The 15654-nt window shown below is 37.9% G+C and overlaps 1 protein-coding gene across 35 annotated transcripts in view; it reads right to left on the reverse strand.

Moving 5' to 3' along the window:
* Window positions 1-14106, reverse strand: part of SLMAP (sarcolemma associated protein) — a 123105-nt gene extending 108999 nt beyond the window's left edge. For 13 of the 35 annotated variants that reach the window (XM_039858600.1, XM_039858589.1, XM_039858595.1 and 10 more), the window contains exons 1-2: window positions 13964-14106; window positions 12447-13753 (exon numbers count right to left, since the gene is read on the reverse strand). In XM_039858600.1, coding sequence (XP_039714534.1) covers window positions 12447-12644 — 198 coding nt within the window. In that variant the 5' untranslated portion in view covers window positions 12645-13753; window positions 13964-14106. Of the gene's footprint in view, window positions 1-12446; window positions 13754-13861 lie in introns of those variants that run through there. The other 22 variants (XM_039858594.1, XM_039858596.1, XM_039858579.1 and 19 more) reach the window with 4 other exon arrangements.
* Between the last annotated feature and the right edge of the window lie 1548 nt (window positions 14107-15654).

The raw sequence follows: 15654 nt of genomic DNA on the forward strand, positions 1-15654 counted from the left end.
AATAATAAAGATTAGTAGAAGAAATAATGACTAATTTTTACAACACAACCATCTAATATTTAAAAGTGCTTTTTAATCACTTTCTCACACATTATTCAAATAGTTTACCTACTGTTAAATCACCTTTCAAAATACAAAGGATAAAATTTTGATAGAATTCTCAAATCAGGTCACTGGCAAGAGAGAGGAGAACTATTAAAACCAAGTATAATGCTTACCTGAAATCTCTGAAGTCTCCTCACAACTGACGATTATGACCAAAAACCTCAGCATAGAGTATCAATTTAAAATGGCAAGAAAAGTACTACTACCTAAGTCTTATGTTTTAAAATATATTTCTATTGAAATTCTGATGTAGGTTCTATCACTTAACACCTGCCTCTGACTTGGACATTTACATGCAATATTTTCTTCATCATTATCCTTGTAACTTCTTTTGTTTTCATTCAAAATATTAAATCTATACTCTGGCAAGATCAGAAATGGTATTTAAATGAGTTGATTCCAGAATTAAAAATGACTGACAAAAAATACACCTTAAAATGCTGCACACAGCAAAATGTTTTAATATGCCAAGAGAAAAACAATCTTGAAAATAAGAAATTATACTTTGGAACCTTTAAGTCTTGTCTACTCACTACATCTACAAATCTAATCCTCATCATTTTTGAATCACCCTATTATGAAGTCAACATAATAAAGCAGATGGGTGTTTCATAATCCACTACAGAACATACCAATTTAGTTATGTGAATGGATTAAGGGGAGGCATGGCTTTCCCAAAATTGCAAATCCAAAATTCTCACCCCCAAGGTTTGTGCCTTCATTCCCTACAGGTTTCTGCCCTATTGCCCCATTAACCCTGAACTTCAACCCTTATACAACCTTCTTGAAATGGAACCTTACTCAGGTTCACCTCTATCCTTTAATCTGACCAATCCAGTAGTAGGGCTCCTTAACATGCAATTTCCTACTGACTACCATTCTGGTCTTAAGCCTTTTTATGCAGACCTCTATATACCAAGGATACCTGTTACTTTCTACCCTGAATCTTCAGAGTCCAATTCAAGTTCCCCTTTCCAGACAAATAAGCCTTCCCTACCTTGATTACAAGGAGCTCTAAACTCCATCTTAATACCTCCATAATGCCCCATGTTGCCTAATACAGCATATACTTTTACATGTTTCCTGATTGACTAGATTATATCATGTAACTTACTCAACACATTTAATTTCAAATCTTCAAGTAAGACAAGCCAAGTATGCTACTGATTTTTCTTGCTTTTAACAGGGAAACTATACAAACTTGACAGTACTAGATAATGGATATTAATTATAAGACTATTTGAACTGTTTTTACTTATAACACTTCTAACACCAAATGTGTGGTGTCTTTTCCAACATCATTTCTCCAACTCTCCAGTACAAACTGGGTGTCCTTCAATTTAATTCTGACACAATCTACCTGGAGTTAATATAGATTCCACAAATTAAGGGCTCAGTCCCACAAGACTGCCCCCACTTCAGATGCTAGTCCAAAAGTTCCAGGTTGTCACTGATACTTCCAACCAACCAGCTATAAATTCAGGGAGTTCCCAATTTGCTACCCAATGGGTTCAATGATTCACTAAAATGACTCAAAGATCTCAGGAAAGTGTTTTACTTACTATTACTAGTTTATTATAAAGGATACAACTCAGGAACAACCAAATGGAAGAGATGCACAGGGCAAGATGGAAGAAGGGGCTCACCCCTCTAGGTGAGCCACCCTCCCAGCACCTCAATGTGTTCACCAAACCCAAAGTTCAATGAATCTATATGTTCAAGAGATTTTATCCCTCTAATCACTTGGTCTTTCTGGTAATCAGCCCCATTTCGAAGCTATCTAGGGGGTCCCAGCCACCAGTGAATTTATTATCATACAAAAGATTTTCTTATCACTGAGGAGATTCCAAGAGTTTCAGGAACTGTGTGCCAGGAACCTGTGACGAAGACCAAATATTTGTTTTTTATTATATCATATTATTTCTCTAGCACTTTCTAAAAAATTTCAAGGTATCAAAGAATCATCTTAGTTTAGGTACCTCCAAAGACAGTTATCAAAAAAGAAAATTTATTTAACAATGAAAAAACACATTTACAGACAATAAGCATACAGGTCTTACTGTGCAAGCACACCAACTAAAGCAATAAAGAAAAATTATAATAGCCACAAGTTATTGAGTACTTATTCTGTGCTAGGCATTCTGTTAAGTGTTATATATGAATTTTCATTAAATCTCTATAACAATCCTGTGAGGTGAATCCCACTATTAGCCTCTTACAGATGACAAAAACTGAGGCACAGAGACTCCCAAAGGTCACACATCTAATAAGCAGTGGAGCCAGGATTCCAACTCAGGTAGTCCAACTCCAGAACCAGGGTTCAAATACCTCCAAAGATCTGATAGCAGCTCTACTGCCACTACCCCCACCCCCCCTCACCACCCAAATTCTGTTAACTTCTGGGTTTGCATTTCCCAGAATACATCATTCTCTTTCATGCTTTTCTGCCTTAAATACATACTAGTCCCTTGGGCTGGAATGCCCTACTCTTTTTTATTCAGCTAGTAAAACCCTACTCATTCTTCAAACAGCAGCTTAAAAACAACTTTCTCTGTGAAGCCCTCTTCATTCCTTGCACATTTTCTGCCCCCAATCTTGGGGGAAGGAATACATCACTCCCTTAGCTCCTTGGAAACAATGATTCACAGGTACTTCTATTGTTTTACTTATTTGTATCGTAATTATGTTTTTCAGAACTATGTACCTACTGGGCACTACACTGCACTGCAAGCATGAGATACTCAGATAACTGGTTAAAGACCAAGAATGCATAATGGTCCCAGTTTAAGTTCAACTATAATTTAAATGAATACTTTCTTCTAGTCAAGACAATATCATTCATTCTAACAATAATTTACCACTCTCTATGTGCCCGCATACACAAAAGATGCATTAGTGAGTAAAATTCATATCTTAAGCTTTCAGGTTCAAACTAAGACTTTTAAATTGTATTTTTCCAACCATTTCTCAACTTACACATTAAGACTTTGGCACTACAATTTCTCAATAATATACCAACTGTGCCTATTAACAAGTATTTTGAAATTAGAAACACACTCTTCATCTACTAAATTTGTTAAAACAAAAGTCTAATCAAGAGTAAGACATTTACACTAGGGAAGTAGTGACAAAAATTAAGCTACACAGTACATCAAAAGCTGCTCTACTATTTCTACCCCCATCTAATGAACATTTGCTCTACACTCTTCTACCTCTTACACTCTAATCTGCTTTCACCAAAATATTACTCTATCTAACATTTCCTTTTTTTAAATGAGCTTTTTTGAGATATAATTCACATACCATACAACTCACCAATTTAAAGTACACAATTCAGAGTGTGCAACCACCACAATCAACTTTATAACATTTTCATCATCCCAAAAAGAAACCCATACCCATTTAGCAGTCACTCCCTGTATTAGCCAGTGTTCTCCAGAGAAACAGAACCAAAAGAATGTGTATATATACAGAGAAAGAGAGAAATTTAGTTTAAGGAATTGCCTCCCATGACTGTGGGGGGCTATAAAATCAGAAATCTGCAGAGCAGGCCAGCAGGCTAGAGACACAGAGAAGAGATGCTGTTGCAGTCTTGAGTATGATGGCTCTCTGAAGGTAGAATTCCTTTTTCAGGAGAACCTGTCTTTCTCTTAAGGCCTTCAACAAATTGGATGAGGCTAATCACATTCTGGAGGTTAATCTGCTTTACTCAGAGTCAACTGATTTAAATGTTACATTTTAAAATATACCTTCATAGCAACATCTAGACTGGTATTTGACCAAAAACTGAATACCATGGCAAGGCCAAGTTGACATATAAAATTAACTATCACTCCCTGTTACTCTCAGTCCACTTTTTGTCTCTATGGATATGCCTACCTAGCACATTTCATATGAACAGAATTATACCATATGTGGCCTTTTGTGTCTGGCTTCTTTCACTTAGCATAGTTTTCAAGGTTCATCCATGTTGTAGCATCTATCAGTACTTCATTTCTTTTTATTACCAAATAATATTCCATTATATGGTATACCATATTTTGTTTATCCATTCATCAGTTGATGGACATTTAGATTCTTTCTACCTTTTTTTGACTATTATGAATAATGCTGCTATGAACATTCATACAAGTTTTTGTGTGAGCATATATTTTCATTTCTCTTGGGTTTATATCTAAGAATAGAATTGCTGGATTATATGGTAACTCTGTAGCATTCCTTTTTACCATGCAAACTTCTTGAAAAAACTCCAAACTACAAATTTTGTTTATTCTACAAGTAAAACAACCATACCTACACTTATAACATACAACATGATCTTATTTTCTATCCCTGAATTTTTGAAATGGAAGGAAACTTATAACTAGCATCTAATAATATAATTACTATTTCTCTAGTTAAATAGTTAAAAAACCAAATATAGTCACTTTTTCTAAATTAGATTTACTTAAAGGAATGGGGAATATATATATACGTGTGTATGACATATATATCACACACATATTATATATCACACATCCGAATAAGTATATATTCCATTTAAAACACAAACCCCATAGTACTAAACTTAGAAATTAACCAATGAAAGAAAAAAAGTATCTGTTTTTAGTATATCTTGGTATCTGAACAGTGATACTCCAATATATTTATATGTAAGGAATTGTTTTTATTCAATTTGTAAAATGTTAAGTGATGAATACTATTTGAAAAACTGATCTTCAACTAAAACTCTAGACTGATTTACAACCAAAATATCTAAGAGTTAATAGACAATAAGGTTTTTATTTCAATGCATTTTTTTCTTTTGACTACCTAGTGGTAAATGAGTCCATGATCTCAAATTGAGAACTAACTCAAATGACCTTCCGCCCTTTGACCTTCCTCAGGGTTTGCAAAAATAGACTGTTCCATTGTTCACATTTTGCTCATTCAAACATTTATGTAGTACCTACTCCCTCATTCACTAACAGGTTGGTGATGAGATTAATGGCTAAGAGTGCTGAGGTAGCAAGCAATAGAATGTGCAGCATTCTGCGATCAGATGGTTTGAATCTTGACTCTGCCATTATCTGTGTTACCGTGAACAAATTCCTTCACCTCTCTCAACCTCAGCTTTTTCATCTGTAAACTGAAGATAATAATTCTACCTACTCCAAAAGTTTATTGTGAGGATTAAATGAGATAAAGTACATAAAACTCTCTGCACACCACCTAGTAAGTACTCGCTAATGAATGATAGCTATTAATTTTACAGCAGCCTAGATGCTGGTCTGAACTTAGAGCATATTAACACATTTCAGATAAGCTGACCACAATCCACTTGATATTATTGGCTAAAATGTACATTTTAAATTATGATCCCATAGCTTATGAGAAACAGTAGCAACAACAAAAACTATGTTTCTTTACCTACATATCCAAGTAGGTAAACGCACAGAAAAAGTTCTGAAAAATTATATACTAAACCATTACTTCTAGAAGAAAAGGAAGAGAGGTGCCTATGTGAAGGAAGACATATAGACTCAATGTACTTCGCTACTGCTTGAATTTTTTGAAACTTTATTCCTGTTATTTCTATAGGTTAAAAATAGAAGATAAATAACAACTTGAAAGTCCATATTAGAAATTCATTTCTGCTTGGTTCAACTAGAACAAGTCAGTAGTTATAAATGTAGATAAAACTATAAGACTGAATGAAAGTATTGATACCACCTTAATACAAATAAATAAGAAAACAAAGTTGCTTATGTCTTTAAACTAAAATCTAATCTAAATTGTATATATGACAAAGGATGCAGTACTAATCACCAAAAACTTCCATGTTTTCAAGTGCCTATATAAACTTTACTTTTTTTCTTTATATCTATCAGTTATTCTCTTTAAAGGATAAAAAATTTACATGGCAAACAAATTTTTCCAAGGCTATTTCATTCATTCACATAAACACCCAAATCTAAAATAGTTGCCTGAATGCAAGCCTAAGAAAAAACATATTTATTGCTCAGAGTAGTACAGATATGTAGAAAAAATGCTAGCTAACTCAGAGAAATAATTAACTCAGGTGCTCTCTGTCTTTGAAAGTTTGTCATATGATAAGCATTTTAGTTATGCACCCAGAAAATAAGAGCTTAGATTATCTTTCAAGACAGCAAAAGATAGATTTCATTACAGTAATTATTTAGTCCATAATAATATAGATCAGAATAAATGTCTAGCAGTTAGCTTTTATTTTAGGAAGAGGTGGGAATCTAGATTCTGGTTCCAATTCCCATGGTTCCTAATAGATGACCTTGTGCAAATAACCTCTAAACATCAAACCCTTTTGGATAAAAGGGAGCCTGCCTATAGCTGCTCTAACCTACTTCCTGAGAGTGTTCTACAGATCAAGCGAAATAAAAAAGCACTCTGATTATTATAAAATCCTTAAAATAAAAGTATTGTTTTTCATGAGAATAGATACACTTGTAATAGTTCGAAATTAATATCAATAATCACAGATCACCTATGATCCTAAAATACTTGGCAAAGTCTTTCTTGCACATTGCAAATTCTCAATATGTAATGATTTGTAAAGACTACTTATTGGTAACTGAGTCCATGATCTCAAATTGAGAACTTGAATGACCTTGTGCCCTTTGACTTTCCTCAGGGTTTACAGAAATACAGACTGCTCCATTGTTCACATTTCACTCATTCAAACATTTATATAGTGTCTAGTTCCTTGTTCTCAAGAGCTCACATCTGGCAGGGCAACAGTACATTTGCATCATAGTTATTTTGTTGTCTGTTTCCCATAATGAAATTATATACAAAGTTCTGTGGAAGTACAGAGGAAGAAGCAATTAATCCTTCAGTTAGTGAGAGTCAGGGAAGGTTTCACATTGGAATTGGGCCTCAAGGGATGAAGGGGAAAGGTCATTCTGGAAGACAAAACAGCAAAAAAGGCACTTGTTCTAGGAATAGTCAGCACTGTCACACAGCTAGTACACAGAGTTTAGGGAAAAGGAAAAAAGAATACTAGAAGATGGAGCTGAAAAAAAGGAAATGAGAGACAGATTTTCAAGAGGTTTGTATATCATGATAAAAATTAATGGGGCAAGAACCAAGATTTTCAAGCAGTGGTGTAAACTGTTCATTTATCTGTAGTGGCAGTAAGAGAAACATGGGCAAGAAAGAGTCCTTAGAACATTTCTGCAGCTAACAAATGCCACCATTTTTCTTGATTCAAGTAACTGACATACATTAAGAACCAATCTCACTTTTCACTTAAAACTTTTCACTTAAAACTCTAAATGACAGACACCCTCCTCCCTATTTATCGAAGAGAATAAATACTAAGCTCTAACATAAATACCACTTGAGAAAACCAAATAGGAGCCTGAGAAGGTAAATTTAACCTAAGGAGCAAAGTCAAATAACTAAGTAGGAAAAAAATGTTTTAAGTGTATATACCATCCATATTTTTTTAGAATTTGAAATAATAAAGTATTTCATTAATTTTCCACTACTTTTCCATTACTTTTCCACTGTGAAAAGTAACATAGAAGGACATGAATATGCTTCGAATATACAATGTGGTCTTCTGAACATATTTACATTTGTGTGCCTTAAACATAATGTGTTGAATATCTGACTTCCTCACAAAAAGCAGCATCTCTTAATGACCTTTATACTTCTGTCAACCAAAAAATTAGGTACCTGTTAAAACAACACACAAATAAACAATATCGATGAATGTATGATTTGCCATTCTCCCAAAAGCTGAGACCGGAATCTCTGCTGTCATGTTTAGATATGAAGATAAAAAAGGAAGAAATGATTTTGGTTATAGAATTCTGGAGAGTCTTCCCTTGCAATGACTTCCTTGCAACATCCTTGGAACATGCCATATCACTCTTTCCTCTATGCCTCTACTTGAGCAATTCTTTCCATCCAAAACTCCTTTCCCTGACTGATTCTATCTACCTTCTGCCTTAGTAAAAAGGCCTAAGGTCTAGCTCAAATTGCATCTCATTCATGAACCGTCTCATTCATGAAACCATCTCATCCATGAAGCCTTCTCTAAAATCTCCAGTCCATACAGAACCTCTCTCTTTGCTGAAGTCCTAATGGATAAGTTAATACACTTGTCTTTTCTTGCTTTCTGGCATTTAATTATTTTCATTCCTATTGTGAGCCTGGTCTATACCCTTACAAAATGGCCTCATATCTAAACTATCACAAAGCCTTGGAATAGCAAAGTGGATAAAAGCTTGGGTTATGGACTCCAGAATCAAGAGTCAGAATACCTCAGTTCATTCCTGCTCTACCATCTATTAGCTATGTGAACTTGGGCATGTTAACCTAATCTAACCTCTCTGTGCTTTAAATTTCTCATAGGTTAATATGGGATAATATGTACCTATCTTGAACAGTTATTTAAGGATTAAATAAATTAACATGTAAAGCATTTAGAACGGGGCATGGTACACAGTGCACAAGTATTGGTTAAGCTGTTACCCATTTTTCCTTGCTCCAGGCCTCTCTACACACTGCTGTATGTCAGTACTCTGCACAGAACTCTCCCTGGCCTTCCATAGTCCATGAATCTATGTCATTAGCTTGGTAATCAAGGCACTTCACAACCTGGGACCACACTATCTACTCAGCTTCAGTTACTCAATATCTACTTTATACAAAATAAAAGGAAACAGACACATAAGGCAGAGACCCTCTCCTCCAGGGTCTGACAACCAGTTACAAAAACAATGCACAAATATAAAACCATCACATAGAATGGATAGTTCACCCTTAACTGCTCTCTAAAAGAATTCTACAATCCAATAAAAACAGTTTCATCAATGTTTGGAAGATGCCATACTCACTCAAAATTATCTGCTTTTGTCTGTTTTAGTCCACTTTCATCTCTTTAAAACATACAAAAACACCCAAACGCACTTTTTCTTAACTTGTATCCATCCCTTATTTTAAAGTCTAATTCAAACACTATCACTCTCTTGCCATTTAAAGTTATATAATACTCACATCAATCAACTGTTCTCAAGGTTTAGTCACCCTCTCTATCTAAAATATAAACTCCTAGAAAGAAGAAACAACAATTTCTTTCCAGTTCTTGCATTTCCTCCCCCTTCACCACTATGCCCTCCACTAAAATAGATCATGCTGCAACAGGTGCCAAAAAATGTGTTGAATTTAAGTAAAAAAAGTGAAACTGGAAGTAAATAACTACTACTATAACTACTTACTACTAAGTAACTACAGTGAAACTGGAAATAGGCTATATACTGTGTGGACCAATAGACTACCACCTATCCACAAGCCTCAAATCAGATAGGACCATCCAAAGAAGCAGTCCACTCACTACCCTTTCCACCATATGGGTAGATTTGCTTGTTCAGTGGTATCCTGAGTCAAAGGAAGGATCAACAAGCATTCTATTATCTACCACTTAATTTGAAAAGCTTGACCTCCAAAGGATGCTACACAGGGCCAGCATCTAAGCAGGGCAATATCCAACTGCTATATCCCTGAGTAGATGATCTGGGAAAGCTAGTTAAATTCCACTTTGTGGCAAATGTGTCACCCTCCAACATGCAGGTTTTAAGTACCATAACACATTCCATGAATTTAGCATTAAAAAGTGTCACCTAGATTTCCATGTGCCACATATTGCAAATTTTCTACAATGAGCATGTATTACTTGAATAATCAGAAAGTTTCAAGTGTTTATTTCTTCCAGATTTTAATGGGCCTGCCATAATGGCCAATGCAGAATGAGACAATCACAAGTTCAAAGTCAACCAAAGGGCATATTACCCCAACTTTCCACCTCCCAAGTAAAGTGCAATTTGGACAAAGTTCTCAACTTCGTATTTTTCAATTTAAAACACTACTTCTACATATGCCATCATATGAAAGAAAAAAATTTCTCATTACCTTCTTAAGACTCCACATTACTACAGCAAATCTCAAAGAGCTATCTAGATGGTTCCCTCTTCTGCCCATCCGAATATCCCCCTCCCTAAGTACTGAGCCCTTAATAAAGGCCAGGAAAAGGGTGCCAAATGATTTACATTATTATCTGAATCCTCAAAACAACAGTAGGTACCATTATTATCCCCAGAAGAGAAAACTGAGGCTTAGAGATGTTTGGGGGGAAAAAAAACTTGCCTGAGGAGACGCTCATAGAAAGAGGGGATTCTTGTGGTATACAAAGGAATTTGCTAGGACTGGCCAGGGGACTTTTGTTATGAGAAAACTGTAGCAGAAATCCTCAAACTGGAAATTTCACAGAGAAAACAATAAGTGATACTTGGTCAAACTATGGATTTTCTTTGAAACTGTGTGCCTCACAATAACAGACACATAACGGATGCTCCCTAAAAACTTGTCCAAATTTAAATCTTAAGTAGTTAATCCCTAAAACAATTGATCACATGGCAAAATCTGACAGATTATTTGTTTTAACTAGATTAGGTGGTACAATAACCAACCTAACATAATAGCCTCATATCCTGGGTGTGTTTTAGCTACTAACGAAGGAAGAAAAAAAAGGAAAAATGGCAGAAATAAGTTGTGTATACTTTAAAGATAATTTTTTCTAATAACAAATTTAAAATTTTAACATGTCATCACAATTTATACAATAAGCACTCACTATTGATTTATTCTTAGTCATCTCAAAATAACCTATTGTAGGGGTTTTAGTACAGCTACGAAAAGCACTGTTAATATAATCAGTTTTTCAAATAAAAAAAAAAAAAAAAAAGCTGAGTCTCCTGAGTATTGAATCAAAGAAAAGAATGTACATTTGCAGAATACGTATTTTAAGCAAACTTGTTATCTGATTAAGTTGGACCTTAACAGTCACCTAAGAACATAGAGAGACAAAAACGTAAAAGCTGCTTGAGTTAAGGCACCAGCAGTTAACTGATGTTTGAATCTGATTGCTAGAAAGATGAGTTCTATGAATATTCACTTTAAATTATTATCGGTAATCTAAGTCTTTTAGACACTTAAACTTTAGTTTCCATGGAGGAAAAAAAAGGGTCTGTTCCACAGGTAAATGAGCATATGAGATATGCAGATAAAAGATATGCAAGCACACAACCCTTGGGCAATCTTTTCCTCTTTTCTTTGAAAAATGATTTATATAATAATTCCTTAATTCAGTAGCATCAGAATATTACTTGCTTCTTTTCGAGACTCAGGTTTCTTTCATTTCAAAATACTACTCTTGAAGACTTAAATTCTTCTTTTAAAAAAGACAATCATTTTAACTTAAAAAAGGGAGCAAAAAGTCAGGAGTGAAACCAGAGATATTCTTATAAGACTTACATAATTTACCCTAAGTTAGAATTGATTCAGTAGCTCAACTAAAATTCAAGATTTAAGCACAAATATGAACTCTTTAGTATATTCTTCACACTATGACATAAAGAGTTTTAAAAACTGAAAGGTTCCTACTTTAATTTTTTCCTTGTATTCTTAAATATAAGCACTAATATGTATAGTAAATTAGGGTGCCAACATAAAAATGCTAAAATGGTCACATTTGCATCTAGGTAATGCAATAATTAAGAGAACTGAATATAATTTCAAAAAATAAATTAATTTCCTAACACTGATTTTTAAATATCACCTCTGTAAGTATGCATTAAATATTTTAGTAAGTACTGCAGGGAACATCAAAAAAGTGATTTCCAAAAGCAATAGGTATATGTTCACTCAACTTGCAAGCAAAACTCTGACAATGTAGTAAAGTTGCTCATGCCTAATTAAATTAGCTTTGATAATTACAAATTACTCCTTCATAGGTATATATGTATCAAACCTTTCAAAAACTAACTTTACACAAATGATTATCCTTACCAGACAGGCCCTGATCTGAACTCAACTAAAAGCTATGTGTTAACTACATCTCACCACTGAGACACTTAAGCTCCAGTGTTAATAATGGGCCACGGATTCCCTGCATTGCTTTGAGAACTGCTGCTTGCTTAATCAAGCACTAAACTGCAAATTCACCTTTCTAAAAAGACTGAAAGAAGCCAAGTTTCACTATCTGGTTTTCCTAAATGAATTAGGGTTTGGGATTTCACTGGGAATGACCATGTTATCGAGATGCCATCACCCTCCGGAGGCATTTAATTACAATACCTTCTCTGTTTTCCATTCAACCACCTCAATTAAATTTCCACTAGAACCAGACACAAAAAGTTGATTCCGTAGCCCTGCTGAAAGTCTCCTCCGAGTGCAAACCCTGGGATCCCGCATACATTATGCCGAAAGGGCGAAGGGAAACAAAAAGTAATGATTATTAGACAATGTGGTGACATTACCTTGCCGGTCTTGTGATCAAACCAGACGAGAGCATGGTTCCTTGACAGCACCTTGCAATCAAAGGTAGCATTATTCTGCGCGGGTCGACAGCGGGCCACGGAACGGCCGATTTTAATGGGCTCGTCCAGGTAGACATGACGCTCCTGAAACGGGTGTGAGTTCGGGCGGCAAGTGAAGATGGCCAAGGCTGACGGCATCGAGGACAGACTGGGGGTGTCTCTCCTACCAAGGGACAAAGAGGAGTTCCACCAGATCCGGACTGCCCTTTACAAGCCTATGCCCCTATCCCCCCCAAAATTTTAAATTAAAACAAAATGCGCATTGTCTAAGCATAACCAGTGAACATCAACAACTCTTCACTTGAGTGGGAAGACAAGCCAGCGCAAGCCCCATCACCTCCTTTAAAACTCACTAGCGCCCAGATCACAGTAAGTCCCCAACTGACAGCTTTCAGTCCATCTTCTTCCTTGGGAAGAAAAGACTCAAACATTGGACAGCTTCAGCCAAGAAAACTCCTGGAAGACAGTTTGAGGACTGGAGGTATCCAAGCAGATGAGTCACACACCAATTCTTGTGTTTTGTTTGGGATCGCGGCCGCTTTTCCCCCTCGGTGGCGGAAATGTTGCAGCACTGCAGCATGAAGGAAGGGTCGGTTCGATGCGGCCAGGAAGGTCCTTGGGGCGAAGGAAGGTGTTGCCTAGCACCTCTGGGCAGCTACCTCCCGTCCTCGAGGGCCTCGGGAGAGGAAGAGCAAGAGGGGCAGCGAGGGGCACTAAATGGCCAGCGGTACTGTCTGCATTGACCCCTGATGCGCGCAGGCCGCCAGGAGGTGGCACGGGGACCCCGGCCCGCACGAGCCGGAGCGGCGGTGGATGGGGTCCTTGGCACTAGGAACAGAGACCAGTAGGGGCGCGGGCAGCGGCCGCGTGTGAACTCCTGGGCACCTGGCTGGTGTCCCCACGACCAAGGCGGAGATCCGGCTCCGCAGATAGGTGCAGACCGAGCGAGGCGCGATCCCACGGAAGCCTGGGGGGTCTCCTCCCGCAAGAAGTTGGTCCCTGGCCGCCTGGGCTCCTGTCTGCTTCTGAGCACACTGGGCGCCTTCTCTTAGGGTCGCCCCAGGGAGGGTCGCATCTCAGGGACGGCAGCCGCAGCTCCGGGCGGACTAGGAGGTGGGGGAGGGAGGCTGGCCCGGAGGTTGGGGAAGAGGCCTGGAGGCCCCAAGCTGAGATCGCCGCAGCCTCCACCACTGTTGGCGGGTAGGACACGCTCAGGCTGTACCAGACGAGGCAGAAAACTTTCCGACCTGGTAAGGAAACATCAAAACAAACGGCCGTCAGGCGCCGGTGCCCGCCCGCCTCAGCTCTCGCCCTCCTCAACCCGCCCCCCGCCAACCTCTACGACAAACTGCAACCTCGGCCGATCTCTCCGCATACGGGCTGCGGAGATTTGAAGCGCGGACGCCACGACAGGTCCAGCTTCCCTTGCCGCCGCCGTCACCGCCGCCTCAGCTTACCTTGCCAGCGCCGGCCGCCATAGTGACTCTGACTGAAACCTACCCGGTGCACCGCCACGGGAACGCGCACCCTTCAAGGGCCCTCCTACCCCCTCTCCCGCGCCGTAGTCCAGGGAGGTCACGTGATCGACGCTGAGGCAGCCATGATGGTCAGGGGCAAAAAGAGGGCAAGCTAATTTTTAACTAGCCTCCAGGAGCCATCTTACTTAAGGGCCAGATGCTTCAAACCATGGGGTAACCTTTACGGCCATTTTCGTTAAGGGCAAGAAAGAATTTGACTCTATGAAATTTTGTAAACAAAATGTGCTAACTTCCTATTTTATCACTTTGGTCATAAGACACAACTTTTACCAAAATTTTTTCACTCCAGCAGTGGTTGAAAATACCAACGAGCAAGGAGAATGAACCCATCCAAAGGAGATGTTATTCACAGCCATCTTAGCTGTGGGTAACTGTTTCTCCACAGCCGCCTTAGATGTGAGCAACCGAATTCCCACAAGTCCTCCGATTTGTGCATCTAAGATGCGAAGGTCCATCCACCCTCTGCTGGAGTCTTCGATGTGTATTCGTGTATCTTCCCCAGAGAAAAACTCTTTTTTAGTCCCAGCGTCCCGTTTTGAATGACCGGTCATCTCACTGTGCTTATTGTGTCTCCCAGGGGTCCAAAGCAGATTCTGCCCTGGAAAGAGTGTGACTTCAGAAAGTTTAAAACAACGTTGATTCCAGAGAGAGGGCCAACGATTTCCAATATGAAAAAAGGGGGTATTGCTTACACTCAATATTAAAGCAGATGAGGAGTCATTGGTCTAAAGAAGAAAAGACTGCAAAATCTTAAAAGTTTAAGATGGTGGGAAGGAGTCTTACTCATTTAGAACCAATGGTGGTTTCATCAGAATCCTTTGACAACAGACCACCACTGTGTGACAATTGGGCAAATTTCAAGTCTGGTACGTAACTCTCCTGTTATTGTGAGAATTAAGGTGGTAATCTGTGTGGCTCAATAAAGAGTAACTATCATTCCTTTCAATATGTATGTAAGTTGTGACCCTGTCCTAAACTCTGTGCTGAGCCCTGGGAATGAATACTCAGGTGAACAAAACCTCAATCCCTGCCCTCTGAGAGCATGCTTGAATATTGTAGAGATGGGGGTAGGGAGATGAAAAATAGATACAGATAACGTCACTTTGATGTAATCAGGGTTAAAGATGGAGGCAAGCGCTGGGTCCTAAAGAAGTCTGGGACCACCTTCTAGGGGAGATAACTGAACTGAATGAAGGAAGGCAGGAAAACTACAATAAGTGTGAAATTTGCTGAATGGCTTCAAAATTTCCAGGAATAGGGAATAGCAAGAAAAGGAACAAGGCTATTTGAAACACTGCACCGATATGCCTTGCACATAATAATGACTCAATATATATAAATATTTGATACATGAATGAAAATTACATACTATTACTCATTATTACAGGATAAAGCAGGAGTGGCACAAAATGAATCTGGAGAGAAGAATATGCATTAGTTTATAAAGAACTAGTATACTTTTCTAAAACTTCACTAATTCAGCAAATATGTATTGAACTACTACTGTGTTCAATGTACTTCATTCTAGAGAAAAATAATATGTTGAAAACTTTTAGAGTAATAGGATGACGAGTTTTCATTTCAGGTAACTTTTAGACTTATGTGAAATC

Source organism: Pteropus medius, unplaced genomic scaffold (assembly GCF_902729225.1).
Source record: "Pteropus medius unplaced genomic scaffold, Ma_sr-lr_union100, whole genome shotgun sequence".
Lineage (NCBI taxonomy): Eukaryota > Metazoa > Chordata > Mammalia > Chiroptera > Pteropodidae > Pteropus > Pteropus medius.